The sequence below is a fragment of the Excalfactoria chinensis genome, chromosome 7, assembly GCF_039878825.1.
Source record: "Excalfactoria chinensis isolate bCotChi1 chromosome 7, bCotChi1.hap2, whole genome shotgun sequence".
Classification (NCBI taxonomy): Eukaryota; Metazoa; Chordata; class Aves; order Galliformes; family Phasianidae; genus Excalfactoria; species Excalfactoria chinensis.
Window position 1 is genome coordinate 1,472,207 of NC_092831.1, and position 22,014 is coordinate 1,494,220.

General features: G+C 46.8%; 3 protein-coding genes across 8 annotated transcripts in view; 2 read left to right on the plus strand and 1 right to left on the minus strand.

Moving 5' to 3' along the window:
* TNFAIP6 (TNF alpha induced protein 6) overlaps positions 1-9,473 on the minus strand; it is a 35,433-nt gene extending 25,960 nt beyond the window's left edge. The window contains exon 1 of the mRNA XM_072341176.1: positions 9,083-9,473. The gene's annotated coding sequence lies outside the window, so the exon portion shown is untranslated. The remainder of the gene's footprint in view (positions 1-9,082) is intronic.
* On the plus strand, positions 463-8,256 carry NMI (N-myc and STAT interactor). Of its 2 annotated transcripts, none has more exons than XM_072342070.1 (10): positions 463-613; positions 1,057-1,107; positions 2,363-2,440; positions 2,732-2,890; positions 4,050-4,157; positions 5,022-5,184; positions 5,584-5,690; positions 5,805-5,997; positions 6,711-6,817; positions 7,595-8,256. In XM_072342070.1, the coding sequence occupies exons 2-10, from the start codon at positions 1,063-1,065 to the stop codon at positions 7,781-7,783; spliced, it is 1,149 nt and encodes a 382-aa protein (XP_072198171.1). In that variant the 5' UTR covers positions 463-613; positions 1,057-1,062; the 3' UTR covers positions 7,784-8,256. The 2 variants fall into 2 exon arrangements, with proteins under 2 accessions (XP_072198171.1, XP_072198172.1); XM_072342071.1 differs by having other exon boundaries at positions 601-710.
* Positions 8,632-12,946, plus strand: RBM43 (RNA binding motif protein 43). Of its 5 annotated transcripts, none has more exons than XM_072341174.1 (5): positions 8,632-8,922; positions 9,819-9,980; positions 10,332-10,530; positions 10,967-11,040; positions 11,143-12,816. In XM_072341174.1, exons 3-5 carry the CDS (start codon positions 10,335-10,337, stop codon positions 11,878-11,880), a joined length of 1,008 nt encoding a protein of 335 aa, XP_072197275.1. In that variant the 5' UTR covers positions 8,632-8,922; positions 9,819-9,980; positions 10,332-10,334; the 3' UTR covers positions 11,881-12,816. The 5 variants fall into 5 exon arrangements, with proteins under 5 accessions (XP_072197275.1, XP_072197271.1, XP_072197273.1 ...); XM_072341170.1 differs by having other exon boundaries at positions 8,640-8,922; positions 10,967-11,061; XM_072341171.1 differs by lacking the exon at positions 8,632-8,922 and adding an exon at positions 8,929-9,172 and having other exon boundaries at positions 10,967-11,061; positions 11,143-12,946.
* The last annotated feature ends 9,068 nt before the right edge of the window (positions 12,947-22,014 follow it).

The window sequence follows — 22,014 nt, forward strand, 5'->3', positions numbered from 1 at the left end:
GGAACATTTCTATAGTGAAATGTTCATAAAGCAGTTGTGCTCATCTGATTGATAAGAGAGGGCAGCCACCCCAATGTCCTTTGGACCCAAGATGGCGGATGGTCCCCAAGATGGCGGGCTGCCTCAGCCCCAAGGAGCGGCTCATGGCCATCGCCTGCCTCTCAGTTTTCAGAGGTTTGTGTTTTCCAGCAGTTGTTTATTATAGTGCAGCACTTCCATCAGCAATTGGTTATCTGTCACCAACGGCTGATGCCTTTTGCCACTGCCCAGTAACCTGTTCTTTATAGCACAAAGTTGTTTCCAGTCGGAGTGGTTTAGAACGAACAAATCCAGCAAATCTAGCCTGAGGACACAAAGGAGAAGCCACAGACCAAGCCAGGAGCTCCCAGCCAAGAGATGGGTGAACACGGGCGCTGGCAGGCCGCACACCTCCGTGCCCACCCGCTCCCCTCCTCCTGCCCCGGCTGTGCAGCGCCCCGCAGCGCCGCGCTGCTGTCCGCCCGCCTCGGCGATGAGGACGAAGGAACCACCTTCCTTCACGTGATTTCGAGGAAGGGGAGCGCCGACACAACGGCCCGAGGCAGCTGGGGAACCTCCGGCTCCTCCTCCAGCGGTAGGGAAAGCGAAAGCAGAAGCCGGCGGCCGCGGGAGGGAAGGGGGAAGGGAGAGGCATCCCGACGGGAGCTCCGCACGGCCCGCCGCCTCCGCAGGTAGCGCCGTGTGGGGCCGGGGGGCTCAGGCTGGAAGGGACCCCCAGCACCATCCCCATGGCCTCGGGCACCTCCAGGGCTGCGCGTTAGAGTCGCTACACACGGAGCGGAAAGGTTACTAGCCGTGTTTCAGGGCTGAGCTGCTCAGTTGTGCCATACAGAATTCTTCACGCCTCTGTCTTAAATGTGTAGCAGGGAAGGAGGCTCAAGCTCCCTATATATATCATTGTTACATCTAATTCCTTTCTTTTAGAAAATGTTGGATCATCATATGGTATTCCATTCTGAGCTGTTTGCCACAAACAGAGCTAAAAGGCATAACTTTGTCATTCTTTTCCCCCCTCAGGTTCCAATGGATTCGTCAAGCCCGCCGTATGTGTCGGAAGATAATGGTTTGGTAAGTAGTTCCTGATGTTCTGTATTCAGTAGCCGTTCCTCTGAGTGCAGGTTTGTGTTTGGACTGCTGGGACAGTGCTCCTCAAACCCCTGTCCGGCCACGTTCCACCCTTCAGTGCTTGGGGCATTCCTCATCCACCTCCTTTAATCACACCTTCACTTCCAGGTGCCACCTCTGCACCTTGCACTGCAGCAGGGCCTGGCCCTGTGCTTCCTTTCCTGCCTGCCTTCTGTCTCCATAGGAGAGTCCCATCCTGGATTTCTTGTGTTTTCCTGTTGTTTTATTTCCCTTCAGGTTGGATATTGCTGCCTTAGTGCGTTTTTCATACCAAACAGGCATCCTTTCTTATCAGCATCCAGCTGCAGCACGTGAATCGTTCTGCTTTCCTGCACTCACTCCCACGAGTGAAGGAATATTTGCTGGTTTTCAGTGATACGCAGATGGGGATTTCCCTGTTGCTTAACAGGACTTTGAAACTGGACAAAGTAGTTGAAGAAAAATATTTTATATGTTATTGTTTTTTAGGAAAAACCCAGAATTATCAAGAGAATTAACCAGATAATCTGACAGGCCTTTTCCAAGCCTGACTTTCATGGTTCACATTCAAGTTTTATGTAATCTGAAGTAAAAGGGAGGGATTGCTTCACGAGGTCTCTTTGGATTTTTTTTTATCCTTGCAGAATATTGCAGTCATAGAAACAAAACAGAACAGAGATTTTCTCTCTTCTTGGGCTTTATCCAGCTGTCGCTTCCCTGTGCTTGTGAACTTCTGCCCTGTCATGTTTACAGTCTGAAGTTCTTCTGTTGCCTTTCTCTCACCTGATGTTACCATTCCTTATCTAACCGAGCTTGGAAACATCCCATTTTGTAGTCTTTTTCTTCTCTTCAGGCTCTATACACCCTCTTAGAGGAGCTGCTGAGAAAGCCTACAGATAAACCTCAGTGGGACTCGGGGGCTCAGTTCTCAGCAGAAGAACACAGAGGCCACTTGCTTTTATGGTTTATTAACATACCAGCCCATGAGTGCTTCCAGCTGGATAGTTAGAAAATAATGAGCACGGACCAGTTTCCATTTGCTTAGATTTTGGTCCTCCCCAGCCGTGAAAGTGGTTCTTTGGTTTGTACTAAGTTTTTGAGTTAAACAGCAATGGTATTTGCTATCCTCTGCCATGCAGATACCAGGAACCTTTGGCTATGAAGTACTTTGATGATTCTTTAACTGGGAAATAAAACTCCATGTGTCTTTTCTCTACAGCGTGTGACAAACCCTGACCTTCCTGACGCATCAAAAGAAGAGATGGAAAGTCTTAAACAGGAACTAGAGAAATGGAAGGCAAGTTCTACAAAGTGTGTGGAATCGTGGCAATTAGATGGAAGATACCTGGAAGGGCATTAGTCTGCCCTTCTACATCTAAATCCACTCCCCTCCCATCATAATAGATGTTTGTCTAACATGCTCTCTGTTCTTTAATGCTATATGCCTATGTTAACCTCAGTGGTGGCTACGCTTGCATGTCTAAGAGAAATATTTATCCAAAGCATTAAAACTAAGTACAAGCAAAGGGTTTACCTAAGGCTTTGTTCTTGTGGTGATAGAAAATCTGAAAGTCTTTTTACCATCCAGGAAAGACTTGAACAAGCTGAGAAAACAAGAAACGACCTTCAACTTAGCAAATCAATTGCTGAGCAAGAATATGTAAAAATACAGCATGAGCTGACAGAGCTAAAGGATGCTCAAGAGAAACTTGATAAAGAGAGTGCCATGTCTAAGGCCGTCTATGAGGTATGGAGAAGGCTTACTTGTGGTTGTCAGTATTTGTGGAACTGTGGGGGAAGTATTGGTTAGGGAAGGTAATATTTCCATTCCAGTTGAAATAGCTTTACCAGTTTGCAGACTGTAGGACTAATATTTTAAACACGGGTTTTCAATGTCAGATGAAGAACTGGTGCGATGAAATGTCTTACAGTAATGAGAAACTGAGACTGATCTTATGTGGAAAATGAAGATAAAAACCAATCTTCCAAGATTCTCCTCTAACTGATATATTTCAGCTTTGTGTGATGAAGACAGGATTGAATGGGTTGTTTCCATTGCTTCATTAAATCCTAGCACCTCCTAGACGAGGTTACAGCACCCAAGGGATTGGCATTTCTTAAGTGACAGTAGGCTGGGCAAAGGCCAAACGCGATCTGAAGATGGCTCTTCTTTCTGGAACAAATTGGTTCATCACCTCAGAGTGCTGTGTAGTCGTCAGTACAGCAACAGAGTTTTCCACGGGCTGTAAAAGAGCTGGTTTCAGTGTCATTTTGTTTAGCCTGAGAGCCACTGATGAGCAAATTATGCTTCCATGTTGCAAGCTATTAAAATGTAGTTAATAGGTTAAGCATTAAAAAATAAAATGGACAGGACTTGTCCTTATTTTACCAGGAAATATTTACTTGCAGGGAGAATGAAAACCAGAGGGGAGAATAAAAACATAGCTATGAAATTCAGCTGTTTCAGCCTTGCATAGAGTTTTGTTACAGCTTTGGTTCTGCTCAAACATGTTGTTTCTGCTTCCATCACTCCTTACGATCATTCCGGGCCTTTCACACTGATCAATTTGGGTTTATGGTGAAATCCTTCTTCCTTCAATGAAGCTCCTGAGACGTTTATACCAGCTCCCATCAGCTGAAGATGATGTGAAACAGAAGTCTGATGATGATAATGACAACTTCTGTCTATAGAGTCCAAACAGTTAGGATTGGAGAGGAAAAAGCAACTTCCAGAGAATCTCAAGCCAAGTTGAATGGGTGCAGATAGGTAAAGTTATGGAAGAATGCCTCATGCGTGGCTGTAATATTTGAAAGCTGAAACACTTTCTAATGTCTACAGATTTTGCTGAAACGTACTTCTATCTCCTGTATGTTTAATTTTGCATTTAATACTTTTTGGGCTGTAGACAGAACTTTGTGTGCTAGACCACGATAATTCTGGGCTGAAGAGAGACATTGAGAAGCTCAAAGAAGAGCTTGCAGCATGTTGTTCAGCGCTCTCGCAGGATGGTAAGGTAATGCTTGCAATATTTTACAGTTATTATTTTAGAAGAACACATTTTTGGTCAATTCTGGACTGTTGAGGTCAGCTGTTTACAATCATAGAATGGCCTGGGTTGAAAAGGACCACAGTGATCATCTGGTTTCAACCCTCTGCTATGTGCAAGGTCGCCAACCACCAGACCAGGCTGCCCAGAGCCACATCCATCCTGGTTTAGCACTTAAAGCTCAACTGACTTCAGTATAAAGTACAGCTTGATGCTTTATTTTCTTACTTTATTTGGCAAGAAAATGTGAAAAAGACTAAGAATGTGGAAACAAATACGAGTGTGTGAGATACTGATGAGTGAGAAGAGTGAAGAAAAGCAGAAAATGAATTAAGTGGAAGACGTTGGAGTAAAAAATGCACATAGTATTGCTAATTTAGTATTCCTTGGGTGAGAGGATGGCAGAAGGAATGAGTCCTTTGGCAGTAGTGAGAACAGAAAGAGAACAAGCTCTGAGATAAGATATTAGTTTTGAAGATAGGTGACAGAAATGCTTTCATTGCTCTGTCTTTTTTGTCTTGGAGGAAAGCAGTATTTTCCTTTTATTTTGCAACAGATCCAAAAGGGGAAAAAGACACATCTGAAACTCCCTGGTATCTATTAAAAGTAGGCTTTCCTAACCAATGTTTTCATGAGTACTTCTACCTACCCTCATTATAAAATACTTCTGTTTTACTACGACAGTAATATGCAAGGCAGTTTATTAACAGATTCACCATTGCTGTAGAACAATAATGCAAGTAAGTAAGAAGAAACGATAGCGATGACTCTCATACTGTTGTAAATTAAATTACATGAAGTTTGTTCTCTATGTTGATTCTAAAATACTAGATTAAAAAAAGGGTGGCAGAAATGAAAGTGGAGTTCAGTCACATGGAAGACACAGAGGGTGACATCCCAGATATGAATACCCGCTGCGTTTTTTCTATAACAACAAGAATCCCATTCAAACTGAACCAAAACCAGGCACTGCTTACTTTGGAAGATGAAGAAGGTATGATGCATATTTGAAGTATAAAATGAACATCTCTGATGTATTTCATTAACGTAATGGCTGACTCCATTATGCATGTATACTGCAGATACAAAGGTAGCATCTGATCCGTTATTTCAGCTACAATCTAACAGCCCTTAGTGGGCATTCTCCACTGCTGGTAGTGATGTTTTTACCTGTGGGTTTTTATATGGTATTTTAGCTGTTGCCTATAGCTAGTGAGATTGGAAAGCAGCAGATATGCCTGAAGTTGTGGACAGTTGGATATGGTTGCCTAACTGTCAGTTATTTCTCCTTTAACAACATAAAAGGAGATTTTGCTTAAGAGACTGACAGGTTGTCAAGTTACAGTGATGAAACAAGGCATTTCTTACCTGTAACCTTGTGATTTTTCCTTAGTTGCCCAGAGACTGACAAAAATGGGTAAGCATACTGTGAACCTGGATGGAACTACAGCAGATGTGAAAGTGGTGCCTTTTACAGTTGGACTGGGAGTCAAATTCGAGGTAATCAGCTGAACTCTGAAATGATACAGATACACACTTGCAGTACTTAAAAAGCTTTAGGTTTGGTTTTGTGGGTGTTCTCGATCACAAAATGCACACCAATTATTTCTTTAGCTCCACGTCACAATTTCTGGGAAGAAGATCAATGTTTCGGAAATCCCTGAGCTGCCAATTCCTGATGAATGGATGAGAGACAAATTAGAGCTGAATTTCTACAAATCTGAATGTGGAGAAGGAGGAGGAGTAGAAAATATAAGATATGACAAGAGGTCCAGAACAGCTGTGATTACGTTCACTAGACCTGGAGGTATTGTATGCAATGTTTTGTTAGCTGGATATACAAGCCACGTTGTCCATTCCCTTATGTTCTGAGTTAACTTAACCAGTGAATACAGCTAATTCTTCCCCAGGGAGAGTTAAATTGATCAGGAAAAGATGTAGGTTCACCCACACATTTGTGAATAAAGCAGTGCTTCATCACATTCCTTTTCGATCAAACATGATATGCAGCTTGCCCGCTTTGCTTCTTTCTTAACTTTGCCAGAAATCCCTTTTTTGCTTTGGACTGCTAGACACTCAGCTTGTGAAAATTAGGAAAACATGTCTGATTTGTAGCTCTTGTTCCATAACAATGAACTGAGAGAAGCATTCGGATTGCCCAACTGGAGGCATTCTGGTTTAAGTGCATGAAATTCTACAGAGACCAGCGGAACCACATCTATTTACAGCAGCTGCTTCAGTTTTATTTCAGAAGCTTTTGTGGGTATTTACTGGTTTTGGTTTTTGGAAAGGCCAAATAAAGCTGGTTGGCCTTCTTTTTATTTTTCCCAAGTTACATATGGGGAACCTGCAAAAGCACTACCATAGGTTTACTTCTAGATCCAAGTAAGAAAGGTCAGTCTGCTCTTTGATACGTGTACAGAATTGATCTTGTAGGTCCTTTCCAGCCTTGTGATTCTATCATTCTATGAAAATACATTTATGTTATATTACTGTTCTTTTTCTCATTCTCCCTTACAGCAACGGCCAGCATTGCGAGATGTACTAAGTACCCTTTCTATGTAAATGGAAGGTGCCATAAGCTTTCTGTGTCCCCAAGAACTGATGGACACTTGGAAAAGCTTCAGGTAAAATACTCCATAAGCAGATCAGATCCATAGGAAGCACAAGAAACGGGCAGAACTTTTAGTTCTAAGGGCTGCCCAAGTTTCTTATAGTAAGTTTCACAAACCAAGTACCAGTGTGACTCTGCAATGTGCTGGTAGTCTGATATTTTGTACTGTGGAAAAAAAATTAATAGTTTAAAATGGTGTGCATATCTTATGTTGGACAGATGATATCATTACATGCTATAACATCTGTGCCAGGCAGGAGGCAGACACAGAACAGCTTGTGAAGCAGGTTAACAGTAACACAACAGAGTGTTTCCGTGGCACAAAGCACTGGCCTCTTCAGCCCTAATGAGAGGCTGTGTTGATAATCTCAGCAGAGCACCTTGTTCAGTGGAACAGTTGCTGATTCATTTCTTCATGCAGTCGTTTGACCCAAATAATAACTTGTTTCCCTGCAGCGCTAGTCTGCTTGCTCATGATATTCTCACTGAAATTGACTTTGTATCAATAGGTTGTCATCGAGTCAGTGCTGTGTGTATAATCAGCTCCTTATAATTAAAGCACTGACTAGAATGCGTGCATTTATGAGCTATAACAGCATTCTTTGTGGGCACAGTGTGTGATGGGCTTCCAAGCTCCTTTTATCTTCAGTTGTAGATCATTGTGCATTGTCCAGACTCATCAGATGTAATCAGAGATCCCAGTGGATGTTTATTTCCAGTACCTCAGTTCCTTTAGGCGTACCTGCAGCAGCTGCTGTGTAATACAGGTTTATCCTTCTTCCCTCAACAGCTCTTTTCTGGTATATCTACAAAGACCATTCTACTGAAAGGAATTAAAGAGACTGAAGATGATGAGGAAAGCGTGCAGGATATGATTGAAATTCATTTTCAGAAGCCTAGTAACGGTGGTGGGGAAACGGAGAGTATCAAATATGTATCAAAAGGAGCTACGTGGGTTTATTTTGAAGAGGATGCTTAGAATGCCATACAGAAAAGTGTGGAGCTCTCTCAGAAGTCCTGAGCTTCTGCTTCACGTGAGGGATATAAGTTATGCCAGCGGTTCTTGTAGAGCTGTGCCTTAATGTTTAGAAAGTCAACAACTTGGTATCTTCTTTTTACTATTTATTTCCTACACCGGCATTTTTGTTTCTTTGTTTCTTCCGATGTAAAATCGTACGGCTGTGAAATCAGATGGTGGTTTAAAACAAGCTGCTTTGGAGCAGAGCTGGAGGAGCAACGTGGTGGTGCACACAGGGCCTGAGGCACTTATTTATTTAGTGGCATGTGCCTGGCCAGGCTGCCAGCTGTGGGAGGGTACGTGTAAGGGGGGCATTTGGAAAAAGGCACAGAGGGATTAGGGGAAGATGGTTTGTTTCTGTGTCTAAACTTCCCCTTTTGTTTCCAGTTCTGACTTTGAAAGAGCTTTGAAATAAAACAAAGTGCAAAAGCTCCAAGAGTGGGTGTTTTTTCTGCTGTGATCCATTATTTGGCCTTCCAATATTTGAAGGGAGTGAATAAACAGGAGGGGGGATGGCTGTTTGTGAGGGTGGGCAGTGACAGGACAAGGGGCAATGGTTTGAAACTGAGACAGGGGAGGTTGAGGTTGGATCTTAGGAGGAAGTTTTTCACCCAGAGGGTGGTGACGCACTGAACAGGTTGCCCAAGGAGGCTGTGGATGCCCCATCCCTGCAGGCATTCAAGGCCAGGCTGGATGTGGCTCTGTGCAGCCTGGGCTGCTGGTTGCTGACCCGCACACAGCAGGGGTTGGAGCTGATGTACAGCCTGCGCTCCGCGGGGCTGCAGCTCCGCTCGCCGTTCGGTGCGTGTAACGGCACGGAGCAGCGCTCGGCTGCGGGAGCGGCGAGGAGCGGGCGGACCGTGCGGGTTCGTGCTTCCCCTCAACAGCCCCACGGCGTCGGTCGGATAGGGACGGAAAGAGGGGGAAAAGCGGGGTTCACCCTGCCAGCAACTCCGACCCTGCCTCACTGGCGAACGCTGAGCAGACGGCCTCGGCGGAACGGAAAGCGGTATCGCTCTGCCGTGGTCTTCCTGAGTGGGAGGAGCGAGAAGGCGAGGGGCTCAAGAGCTCGAAATCGAGAGCTGAACAGGGCTGCCGAGGTACGTGCGGCGTCCCGCCCCTCCCGGCGCCGAGCTCCGCGTCTCCAAGTCAAACGGCCGCGCGAACCCACCGCTCCGTCCGTGTCCCCTTCCTCCCCCTATAGCCGTGCCCTCCCTCCGCTCCCGGCGTCCCCCGGCAGCCCCACGGCCCGGCCATCACCTTCCGCTTTCGTTTCCCTCCGGCCGGGGTCGAGACGCAGGCGGTGCTTTAGGGGCTGCCCCCGCCGCCCCCCCGGGCAACGACGCCATGGCAAGTGTGGGGCGCGGGGGGTGCGACATGGCGGCGGCAGCGCGGGGGGGGCCGGCTGCGCTGTGGCTGTGCGGCACCGCTGGGCCCGGTGACGCCTCTGCGCTCCGTCTGGATCCGGGCGGGTCGTGCCCGTCCTCAGGGCTGCGCTGTGCCCGGTGACCGCAGCGCCTCACACGGCACGGCCAGGACAGCCTCTGTCAGAGCGTGGGAGATGGGAGCACAGAGAGGAGCCTGGAGAAAGCGGAGTGAAGGACAGGCCTGGTGTGGGCGCTCCGCTCACAGCTCGTTGCCATCAACACTAACCGTGCAAACTGAGTCACTGAACGGCTTGTGTTGGAAGGGACCCCAGGGATCAGCAGGTCCCGACCCCAGGGTTGCCAACTGCTAGATCAACAGACATGCTGAATTGTTTCATCCTTTCCTTCATTGCAAGCCCTCAAACCACTGCAAAATCAGAGTCCCATCGCTTATGGTGGTTTTCACTGAAATAAGTCTGCTTATTTTTGTGTAGCAGGAATGGAAAGAAAAAATCCTTTCCCTAACAAGGCATAGATGCAAATCCTATTTAGGATGGGTTTCGTGTTTGCAGCAATGGGAGGTCTGGCTCTGATGAAAATCATGTGTGTGGTTATTTTATGTGCTGCAGGTCTCAGATGGCTGGGATTATGTTCTTCCTATTTAACAAGGTTGTCCTCTGAGTAAATGGAGAGAGCTGAGTCAGAGCGTAACCCTCGGTCCCGGCTCTCGTGAATTTAACAAGTAAGGACTGTCTGAAGCTGACCTTCGTGCTCTGAAAAGAGAGTCCTTGGTGAGCAGTACATGCAGTTAACGTTTTCCATTTCCTTCACATCTTGAATGTTAGAGCAAACACTCGTACCAGCACAACATTGGGCCTTTCGCTTGGGAAGCTGTTCAATTTACTTCTGATTTTTACTGCTTTAACAATACCGAGTGACGCTTCTTTTACCACACAGTAATGTGAAGGTGCCTGAGGGAATCTGGCATGCATTGAAATCAGAATCTGATGAAATCAGTCTTAGTCATCTACAAAAGGAATGTGTTGTGTGAACAAAAGGGAGCCAGTCCAGCAGCCATGGTGGCTCTGGGTAACCTCTGTGCAGGTCGTTGTGTTTACAGCATGCCGTTTCTCTCTGCACAGGACATGGGACAGGCTGCTAAGTCAGCAAGGACCGTTATCATCTCTGGTGTTCCAGATGGAGTTCTGAGCGACGATGTCATGAGTGACATCCTGGTGATTCATTTCCAAAAGGCAAAGAATAACGGTGGAGATGTGGAAGAAGTGAAGTATCCAACAACGGAACAAGGAGTCGCATATATAACTTTTGAAGATCGAGAAGGTATTCACGCTAATATACCATAGGAAACGTCCTGCCAAGAATTAGCCTTAGAGCGTTTACTCTGAAACAAGCGATTATAAACTGCTTACTGCTGCTGGGATTTTATGTGTCTGGGAGGCCAACGCCTCTCTTTTAGTCAGTCAGAGTTGTAGGGTTTTATTTCTATTCAGAGAAGTAACGACTCTGAAGAGACTTTGTGCAAACTTTTGTTTGTTTCTAGACACAAACCTATACACTACACAGCACTGATCTTTGTAGTCAGGCCTTTGGGGACAAATCTCTGACAATTAATGTTCCGAGCAGACACACTTCTGTCTCTCTGAACCATTTCGACTAATGCAAATATATTAGGCAAGAGAATTGGATCACCTGTGTGTATGCATGGAAATAACGCATTATCCTACTGCCAAACAAGCGAATCTGGCTTTCTCTTTAGTTGCAGAGAGTGTTCTACAGAAGAACGAGCATCGACTAGAAGACAGGAGGCTGCCCAGATACTATCCTCTGAAAGTAAGCCCTTACTGTGAGAATGTAAGTTCATCCTTTGTTCATCTAGTTGTGCTCCCTTAGCTGTGTTAACCATCACCTAACTTCTCTAATTCACAATTCCAGGTCTTCAGCTCTGTCACAGCTGTCCTCGATATGTCTGTTTTCAAAGGCAAATTTGTTTTGGAGGATCTAGTACAAGAACTTAAAAAGAAGAGCACGGCTTTGAGCTTTGGTTCTTTGCAATCCAATGGGCGTATTTCTGTTCAAGGGTCATTTCCAGCAATCAAATGGTTAAGAGACTTCCTTGTACTAAAAGCAAAATCCCTCTCAGAGGACAAAAAGGAAGAAAGTAAGTCCCAACAGAGACCAAAGAAGAGGCTGCAGAAGCACAGACTCACCAGAGAGGTGAATGATTTTGTTCGTGATGCGGAAGGGGAGAAGCAAGTGGTTGTTCTTGACACAGATATATATCACTATATGAAACACTTCTTTTCCAAGGAGCTCCTTAGCAATACCGACGTTGTGATTTCTGACATCACTGATGGTGATATAACTACCCTATATCTTCAGAGAGGCAGAAGCAGGTGTGATGCTGGCCAAGTATTAAGAGTCAAGGAGAAGATTGAAAATTGGTCTATAAAACTTCTTAAGAGTTTACGTAAGGAAAGGATCGACTTGGAGGGGTACACCAGAGATAAGAGGAAATACAGATTGGTGTGTGAAAGTGTAAAATCCTGCTACCCCGATGTTTTGGTCATCCCTTATGATACTCATATTGATGTGATAGGGAGTTCTCCCTCAGTTTTCAGATTTACACAAGAAGTGAACAAAAAGATTCAGAGCCTGTTTCAAAACAGGTAGAAAGACAGCATTCATGTTTCCTGCGCGTTGTGCTTCTAATGAGCTGTTCTGGTGCAGCCTTTGTACCTCAGTGTCACTTCAGATCTGCCTCACTGCTCCTACACAATGCTGCACACAAGGATGAAAAGCCCATTCCTCCCCAGGTACCAAATTAAGTTCAGACCAAGAGACAAATGATCTCTGTATCTCTGCTGAGCTTCAAGACGGAAGAAATGCTGCCTCTTGTGTCCAGGTAGAGACACATTCTTCCTTTCATGTGCTGCATTTCGGCCACATGCACTCCGCCTTGCTGTCATGGAGTTAACACCTTCATCCTAATAACACTTTGCAGTTGTGTTTTCCAGGCCATGTCAGAGGTTCAGACTGGGGTGATTTCTGCCACCTCCTGTAAGGATGGGACAGCCAGCTGAAGACTTAGTGCTAATTGCTGTCTAAATTGAATGCCTTACAACACTAAATATCTCTTTTGTGATCAGCTGTACACGTTTCCAGTTTTTGATAGGCCGAGGTATGCAAGTAGTTTTAAAAAGCATCCTTAAGTATACTGTTCAGAATTACCTGCCTGTGTCTGCCTTGCCCTTTGCTTTTGTTTCTAAGGTTAAGTGCCTGAAGCTAAAACTGAGCACTCACTACAGAATTCCACCTCATTCACCAGATAGAAGGGAGTGCTCACTGTAAAATACCAGCCTCATTCACGAATCAGGGATCGAGCCCCTCCCCAGACAGTTTAGAGTGCGTGTGTTAAAGTTAAACCTTTTCCATGGAGATCTATTAGGAGTCCAAACGCGACCTTATTAGAAAGCCAAGTTGAAAGTGTGTTTGGGGATTTCAGAATGTTCAGAACTACGTTGCTATGACTTAACAGACCATTAGTTTCCTTTGCGTGCAAAGTCTTATGAAATTGAATTTATGATCCTATTAAAGAAATGAGTTTCAAAATGCTTTGTGTTCTTTAAGCAACTCCTAGACTTTGAGTTGGAAGCTCGTCGTGCTTAAGGCATTTTCTTGTCGTGACTGATTACCCGCTGCAGTTATGCCAATGAAAGATAAAAGTCGTTAAACTAGCACCAGTGCTGTGTTTTAAAATACACTGTCAAAGTGGGAGGATGATGAGCTGAAGCGATGCGCTGAACTGGGAGGGAGGAGTGCTTAGAGGCTTATATCCACACCAGGTTCCTTTGCAGCAGTAGCTGATGCAGAGGCTGGAAGGGGGCAGGGCAGAGCACCCAGAGCCAGGTCTAATAGGGCCCCTCCTGCTCCCTGCTGACCAAACCTCATCCTTTTCCAGTGCGCCCCACAGAGCTTAAGCAAGGATGGGAGGTTTTTTAACCTGGTAAAGGAGAGAATTCTCCATGAAGGATAGACCTGTAATGAAATTAGTGCGCTTTTCTAATATCTGTATTGATCTTTCATTCTCCTTTCTGCAGGATCTCGGTGTTCTTTTTATTGTTCTGTAGAGCTCGAGTTTCCTGTGTGCTTGCAGAAATGCTTAGGGCTCATAAACCATTAGCACTGATTGCAGTCAGAACACTGGCAGGTCAGGAACAGGCTGAGCTACATCCATAGAGTCAACTTTGACAGCAGCGCTGGTGGAGGTGCTGCTCACCTCTTGTTGTCTGGCTTTTAGGTTTATCACTGTTTTATAGCAGTTTTAACAGCTCCTCTCCATATTGATGTGTCCATCATCTCACTGTCACCTGAGCACTCGGTGCTGTGACTGCCTGAGATGCACTTTTAGATGTAACCCCACAGAGAAGCTCTATCAGCAGGAAAAAACATCAGCTGTGGTCCACCAGGATAGACCCGTGCATGCTGTAAGGTATAAACAGCCTGTCAGCAGGATAACCTCGTCAGTGAAACATGTATTTCTTCCTTCCATCATGATGCAGTTGCTGTGAAAAGCAACAGATATTTAGCAAAAAAATAGAAAGTCTGATTTTGTCCTTAGTGTGGACACATACATACAGCAAAGCAGATCAGTGTTAGGTCTGGTAAGGGACTTGCCAGCTCTTATTCTCACAGCTACTTTTTATGGGCAGCAAAGCACTTATAACTATCGAGCTCCACTCGAAAAAGGCATTTAATATTTGTGTGTGTTGGAAAATATCTGGGAAAGCACATTAGATGCAATTCCTAGATCTGAACCACCAGTGCTGACTCAGTACTCTCAGCACCACATTTGCACTTTTAATTTGAAAAGAGAATTCACTCCAGGGACCTCAGCAAAATATTTGTCCTTATTGCTGTGCCGACGCTTGCTGCCCTTAACCAGATGGGGATATGGAACAGTTCACAGGGTAAGAAACACAATGCCTCATTTTGTCTGGAGTCACAGTTCCCACCGACATTAAGACAAAGCCTTAACAATAACATACAATAAATACAATCAAATCATCAGCCACAACCACCGGCAGAACCAGCCCCGTTCCTGGCAGGGCAGCACTGCGCTGTGGTCATTTGGGTCACCACTGTCATGAATTGGACCAAATCCGTTTACAAATCATGAATAATTTATTGATTTGAGTAAGCGACCGCAAACAAAAACAGCGCTGGGCAACCACGGGAGTCACAGCTCCGCACGTGTGGCGCACCCTCCCCCTGCTGGCCCCAGCTTTTATAGTCTCTCTTGTATTCTGATTGGCTGCCGTGTTGGCCTTCCACGCCTGCGCTCCCTTGTTGCCGGGCAGTATTGCTCCGAGTGGTTCTTCTCTTCTTGTTGATTGGTCCCATTCTTCCCGCCACTCTGTTCCCCGCCGCTATGCTTTCCCGCCACTCGTTGCCACGTGGCGGGTAGACAGAAGCCGCAGAAACAGGGGCGGCGAGTGCAGGAGCCGCAGGGGCGCTTACAAAACTCGGAAGCCCGCTTGACTCCGTTCCGCGCAGCCCCCTCCCCAACAACAACAACAACAACATACCCAACACAATGAACAAACTTTCACCAACTTTTTACAATCCCTCCTTTTTCTTTAAACTAACTTATTTTGTTCATTGAATCTTTGGAGTGCCTGCCGGCTTAATGCATAGATCTCGTTATCTTCATCATCTTGTTCTATGGTCTCATATTTAGCTCCTACTAACATTAAATGAGCAGCTTCTGATCGGTTCTTTACTATCGTGGTTACCCAATTGAAAATACATTGTCCAAGGTTAACACCATAATTAACAACAACAGAGGTAATAATGTGGTGAGCCAAGGTGAGTAATTAAACCAGGATTCATACCAACTTTGGTGAGCCTCATTTTCTTTTTTACGTTTTTCCAATCCTTCCCTCAATTTGGTCATTGTGTCTCTTACCACCCCAGTATGGTCTGCATACATGCAGCATTCCTCCCGGAGGGCTGCACACAGTCCCCTTTTTTTCAGAAAAACCAGATCCAATGCCCTTCGATTTTGAAGAACTACTTCTGAAAGGGACCTTATTGATTTTTCTAACGCTGAGATGGACTGTTCAATTTTAGCCAAGTCCTCATCTACAGCAATGCGCAGAGCTGTGAATCCTGTACCAGCTCCTGCAGCTCCTAAATCCTCAGGGTGGTATTGAATCCTTGGTATAATTATCACCTGTATACAAAAATCATGTGATATATTCCTTAAGCCTAATTAGACTCCACCGGAAAGGTTGATGTGAGCAGTGTTGTGCTGCCACACAAAACGTGATTACTGCGAGAACTCCTAAGCACCATCGCTCATTTATATCTCCCGGTTTTGGGGAGTTCAGTAAAGTCCAGCTGGATCCTTGCAAAGGGTCGATATGCCAATTCTCGCCCTCCTGGGATCCTTTTTCCTCAAATTTTTCACATTTACCCTCCGGCAGGTCATACATCCATTGACAATCCCCTTTGCTACATTATATACCCCTATACACATATAATTATTAGCAAACTGGTCCACTAAGGCCTGAGTACCCCAATGTGTTTGTTCATGGAACCTCCGTAGCACCTTTGTAGCTACTGACTTTGGTAAAACCTCTCGTCCATCAGGTAGTATCCATTTCCCCGTTTCATTTTCCCGAATCCCCATTTGTATCATTTCTTTTTCCACAGACGTGAAACAAAGCAGGGGAAGGGGATTCTGTCCACCTTCTGCAAACATGGCCGGGCAATCCTCCCTCTCGGTTACCTTATATATACACATAAGAGAGGCCCTTTTGGCCTCCTAGTCAGCTAGATTATTTCCTCTAATTTGCGGATCCAGTCCTCGCTGGTGACCTTTTACATGTACTACTGCAATCTCTCTTGGTTCTCTAATAGCTTTCAAAACTTTAAGGATCAATTCCTGATGAATTAACCCCCTTCCCTGTGAGTTTATAAGTCCTCTTTCCTCCCATATTTTCCCAAAAGTGTGTACTATCCCATACGCATATTTAGAATCTATATATATTGTACCACTCTTGCCCTTTAATAGTTTTAAGGCTTGCAACAGGGCATGCAATTCACAAGCTTGAGCAGACCAGCTCAGGCTTAATAGTCCTGATTCTATCACTTCAAATGTTTTTCCACTTACCAATGCATAGACTGACTTTCTCTTTCCTTCAACTACTCTAGATGAACCATCTATGTATATCTTTTCCCCTGTAGGTAATTCCATGTCATCTAGATCGGGTCTCAGTTTTATTTGCTCCTCTATACTCCTAAGGCAATCATGTTCTAGGGGCTCGCTGGGTTCACCATAGAGAAACTGAGCTGGGGTCTGCACTGAAGTTGTTTCTAGGGTCAGTTTTGGGGAGGAAATCAGAATTCCCTCATACTTTAACAATCTTGCATCTGTGACCCATTTGTCAGCTTTTTGTTCGTGGCATTCCAGTTCAGTCCAGTGTGCATTACAAATATCACACTCCATAACCAAATAACAAGACAAAAACTTATTGGTTGTGCAGAATCGTTCCAAATGTCCACTGCTTGGGGATTATTTAGGAACAAGGTCTCCTCCACTCACAAACTATCAGTCCGGCATGAAGACTAGATTCCCAGTTCATACCTTCAGGCACATTGGGAGCAACGCTGCCTCATGTGCTGTTACCAGCAAGCTGCTGGCCAGTTGACGTCAAATCACTGGCTGCACTGGAGACATTAACCAAGGAGACGTTGACCAAAACCGGTGCTGAAATGTTCGGATCCTCACGGTGTGTAGGATGGCTCATCGTTTGGTGCCGGCTTAACCCAACGTGCCGGCAGCCAGCGGGGCCCACTTGGGGTCCCGACACAGGCGTATCCTCTGCCCATGACGAGGAGTGGCATAGGGTCTGGGAGCCATGACCCTCCGTCAGGTCTGATCAGGACCTGACCTATTGGAGTCTGTTCAGTCAGCTGATGGTCTCCCATCCGATTCTCCAGATGCTTTAAACTAAACAGTGCACACAGGAGGAGAGCGTCTGGGCACAGCTCAAGCCCCTCTAGCCCTCCCCCCTCTTTAAGCGCACGAAGACACCCCTTCAAGGTCTGATGCACACGCTCCACAATAGATTTGTTAGTGCTGTTGCCAGGAATGCTGAAGGTATGCTTAATGCCCCAAGCTGTACACCAGTGTCCAAAACGTGCACTTCTATATCCTGGGCCATTTTCAGTCTTTAACTCCTGAGGTGCACCCATGACAGCGACAGCCATGTGCAACACTCTTATGCACTGCATGGCAGTCTGTCCAGATTGTGCCACAGCCCAGAGAAAACCACTACATGTGTCAATTGTGACATGCAAGTGATGGAAACACCCAAACTCTGGGAAACCCGTAGCATCCATCTGCCGAACCTTATTTGGTCTCAAACCTATGCAACAACAACTGAAATGTGAAGCATCTGGGGTTCACCCCTGCAGGAAACCTGTCAGCCGAATGGCAACCTGGGCAATTCTGTACAACATCACGTGCAACAACTGGAACGTGAAACATCCTGTGTAGTGACCATGCTGACTGCTGGAACCGCCCACGTGACACTTGCAACACTCCATGTATATTATAGGGGGAGATTAATTTCCCCTCCAAAGGTTATCTTTTGTGCTTCCTCTAGCAAGAGAGCAGCAGCTACTACTACTTTTGCAGGCAACTAGGCCAGCCCCGGCTAACATGATCTAATAATTTAGATAGGTAAGCCACAGGCTTTTTGCCTCCTGCCCAATCCTGGGCAAGCACCCCATAAGCTGTCCCCTCCACACTGTTTACAAACAGAAAGAAATGGTTTCTTTAACTCCAGGAAGCTCAGGACTGGAGGGTGCACAAGTTCCTTCTTTAATTTATTTAATTGTCCTTCATCTGTTTCTGTCCATTTAAGTAACCCATCTTTGTTTAATTTACTATAAAGAAATTTAACTTTTCCACTGTAATCCTCTATCCATTGTCGACAATATCCTATTAATCCCAACAACTGTCATACCTGCCTTTTTGTTGTTGGGGCTTTTGGGGCCAAGATCCCCTCAACTCTCTCTGGGTCCAGTTTTTTGTCCCTTTGCTCAGCAAATGACCCAAATACTTCACCTCTTCCTCCACAAACTGCAGTTTTGATCTAGAAACCCTTAACCCTTGTAAACTAAGGAAATTTAACAACTGTACACTAGCCTGCCTCACGCTATCTTCATCTGTCCGTGCTATTAACAAATCATCCACATACTGTAACATTGTTGTTCCCGGTGTTCTATTATAATCCTGTAAAATTTGTTCCAAGGCCTGACCAAATAAATTTGGGGATTCTATAAATCCCTGGGGAAGGACCATCCATCTTAGCTGTTGCTTCCTATGAGTATCGGGGTCTTCCCATTCGAAAGCAAAATAATCCGTGTTGTCCTTGTCTAAGGGGCATGCCCCAAATGCATCCTTTAAATCTATTACACTATACAACCGGTCATCTGGGTGCAATTGGCTTAATAGGGTATGAGGATTTGGCACTACGGAAAACCTGGTTACAGTTCTCTTATTGATTTCCCTTAAATCATGTACCAGCCTGTATTCGCCATCCTCCTTTTTTTCTTTTTTACTTATTTTGTAAACCTCCGCCCTGTTCCGCGGACACTCGGTACCTGGCCCTGGGCTGAGGGAAACGACACGAGGGCCCCGCGAGGTGCCTCCACCCGCCCGCTCGGCCGCCCGACGTCCGGGACGGCGCGCCGAGGGGAAACCCGGCAACCGGCCCCGGCGACCCTCGGGGGAGCGTCCGCCCGCGGGGGCGCACCCGTCGTCCGCCGCCACCACCTCGCCCTCCTCCCGGGGCCCGGGGTTTCCCTCCGTAACCCGGCGCCCGCCGGCAACTGCGGCCGGGAGAAGCGCGGCTCGGACCGCCCCGCCCGCGCGGGACTCGAGCCGCCCGGCCACCGATCGCACGGCCCGGACCCGGAGGCGGACCGGCGCCGCGGGGAGAGCGCGAGGAAAGAGGGGAAGGCCGCAGCGAGGGGGGCGGGTCGGTGCTCCCGGCCCCCGGCGCGACGACACCCTCCCCGCCAACCCCCCCCTTCCTTGGCAGACAGGGCCGTCGGTTCGGGTGGGGGTATGTAGGGCGGTGGTGACACTGGGACTTCTAAATCCCTTATCTTCTTCTTCCGCCCTCCTTTTTCTTTAGAGGGTATAAATGCATAAGGTATCCAGACGTGGGCATACTCACTTTCCTCTGAACTACCCAGTCCTCAGAGGAGCCAAAAAAAGGCCAAAATACACTCTCCCCTTTTATGGGCTTATTTCCCCACACTAAATCATTTTGACTTTACTTTTTCCCCGCCTAGAAGGGGAATCATTCCAATTCTTATTCATTAGCCCTAATGGACTGTCTGGGGGAATAGGGGGTATACCTATACCCACACCACTAGTTCCCCCACCCATGGGACCAGAAGGCTTACTCTTCTTCTGTCCCATCTTCCGGAGCACCTTCACACACACTCACAACGCTTCCCCCTTTTCGTGGCCCAGTCCCTCACGGGATGTGGGAACCGCACTACCGAGGGGTCCGCACTCACTCCGCCCACAATTGGACGTCTCAGTCGTTGTGCTCCGGGATACCCAACCCCAACCGAACGGATCACCGGCCTATACTTACCCACCCCGTGGGTCTTCGCTCGGTCTTCGTGCACAAAGATTACTAGGGGTTTACCGGTTTTATTTTGTTTGCGTCCTTATTTTAGGTTCGTCGGTGAAGGGCTTGAGCAGGAGTTTCCACTCCTGGGGCCGCTGAAATCAGCGGGGCGCCCCCCCAGAAGGACCCCTGATCAAATCTCCTTCATCCGAGTCACGGCACCAAATTGTCATGAATTGGACCAAATCCGTTTACAAATCATGAATAATTTATTGATTTGAGTAAGCGACCGCAAACAAAAACAGCGCTGGGCAACCACGGGAGTCACAGCTCCGCACGTGTGGCGCACCCTCCCCCTGCTGGCCCCAGCTTTTATAGTCTCTCTTGTATTCTGATTGGCTGCCGTGTTGGCCTTCCACGCCTGCGCTCCCTTGTTGCCGGGCAGTATTGCTCCGAGTGGTTCTTCTCTTCTTGTTGATTGGTCCCATTCTTCCCGCCACTCTGTTCCCCGCCGCTATGCTTTCCCGCCACTCGTTGCCACGTGGCGGGTAGACAGAAGCCGCAGAAACAGGGGCGGCGAGTGCAGGAGCCGCAGGGGCGCTTACAAAACTCGGAAGCCCGCTTGACTCCGTTCCGCGCAGCCCCCTCCCCAACAACAACAACAACAACATACCCAACACAATGAACAAACTTTCACCAACTTTTTACAACCACCTTATTCTGTTGTTTGGAAACCTGAGTGTTAGAGAGAGGATTTGACATCCCTTAGCAGGAAAATATGATACAATTTGGTGGCAAAGCAATCTCATGGCCGGCCCGAGGGGGTGGGGGAGGCGGGCGGAGGAGGAATGATTTACTGGAGTGCTTTTGCAAAGCTCTGGTGTGGCCGAGGGAGGACAAAGCCTCTGTTACTCCCCATTGTACCTGTGCATCTAATAATGCAGCACAAAAGGTGCCTGCAAAGCATGTGGGAAGGGGGTTGGCTCAATACGTTGGAAGGTCTTTCTTGCAGGTATAATTGTCATCCAATCTGCCTCGGCAATGTTTGAGTCGCATTGAAACTTCCTCTATGCATTTGTTAAGAAAAAAAAGAAACCAACAACAAAAGACCTGTCATGTCTCTTAAAAGGCTGCAATGCCAGAAAGATGTTTTCTTAAGGGAGAGGAGCTGCTTTAGGGAGGCATCCATCTTATTAAATACATACATATAGGTAGGAAAATTCAACTGATGCCTCAAAACAACTGTCAGCCTCACACATCTCCATCTGGCCACCCCGGAGCCCCAGAAGCATGAGACCTGTGATGAAAGCATGCGATGGCCATCAGCCAGGGGCGAGCTGGGGTGGTTGGTGAGTCAGTGTGGGGTGGATGGGGATGCGTTCCCACCGGGACAGGAGGAGATGAGCTCGGCACTCTGTGCATCCGGAGGTGCTGAGGATCTCACTTGGCTCCGATCCGGCCCTCAGGAAGCTCCCACAAGCAAACACACACGTTTCTGTTTTGTTGAACATCTTGTGCAAGAGAGGAAAGCAGCTGCCGAGCAGGGCCAAGATAGCCTGAAAAAATTCCTTCTCCGTTGCTCAACATCTCCGCGGTGACTCCGTCCATCGCAGCCAGAGGGGCTGATGGCTGTTTACAGGATATGTGGCTTCTCTCCGAGCTGTCACTGCTGCCTGCTTGGCTACACGCAGGAAAACATCTATGAGGGTGGCCCAACGTCATTCAGAATATCTCATTGTTTGGGTTTTTACCCTTCAATCTGCCACAGATGCTGACAGAAGGACCTTTTCCATCCCTCTCCTTAGTCAGAACTGCACAACAACCTGGAGCTGCCGGACCCGTCTGGTTGTACTTACTTTTTCCCTTGCAGGACGTCTGCTGGAAAACAAGTCTCTTTCTGCTTTGCCTTGCACAGCTTTCCTTCGTCTCCTGACACCCATTAATGACCTTCAGAAAAGCATCTCAGAGTAACTGAGTGAAGGGGTACTGCCTTGAATGGCAGCAGCTGCTGCTGGATTTAAGCCATTTTTCAGGTGGCTTTCCCCTCCCGTCTCCGCTACTGCCTATTAAATGGCTGTAGTACCGAGCAGGACCAGTGAAGCTGAGTGCTTTACCCAAATAAAACATGGTGTGAGATACTGGAAAA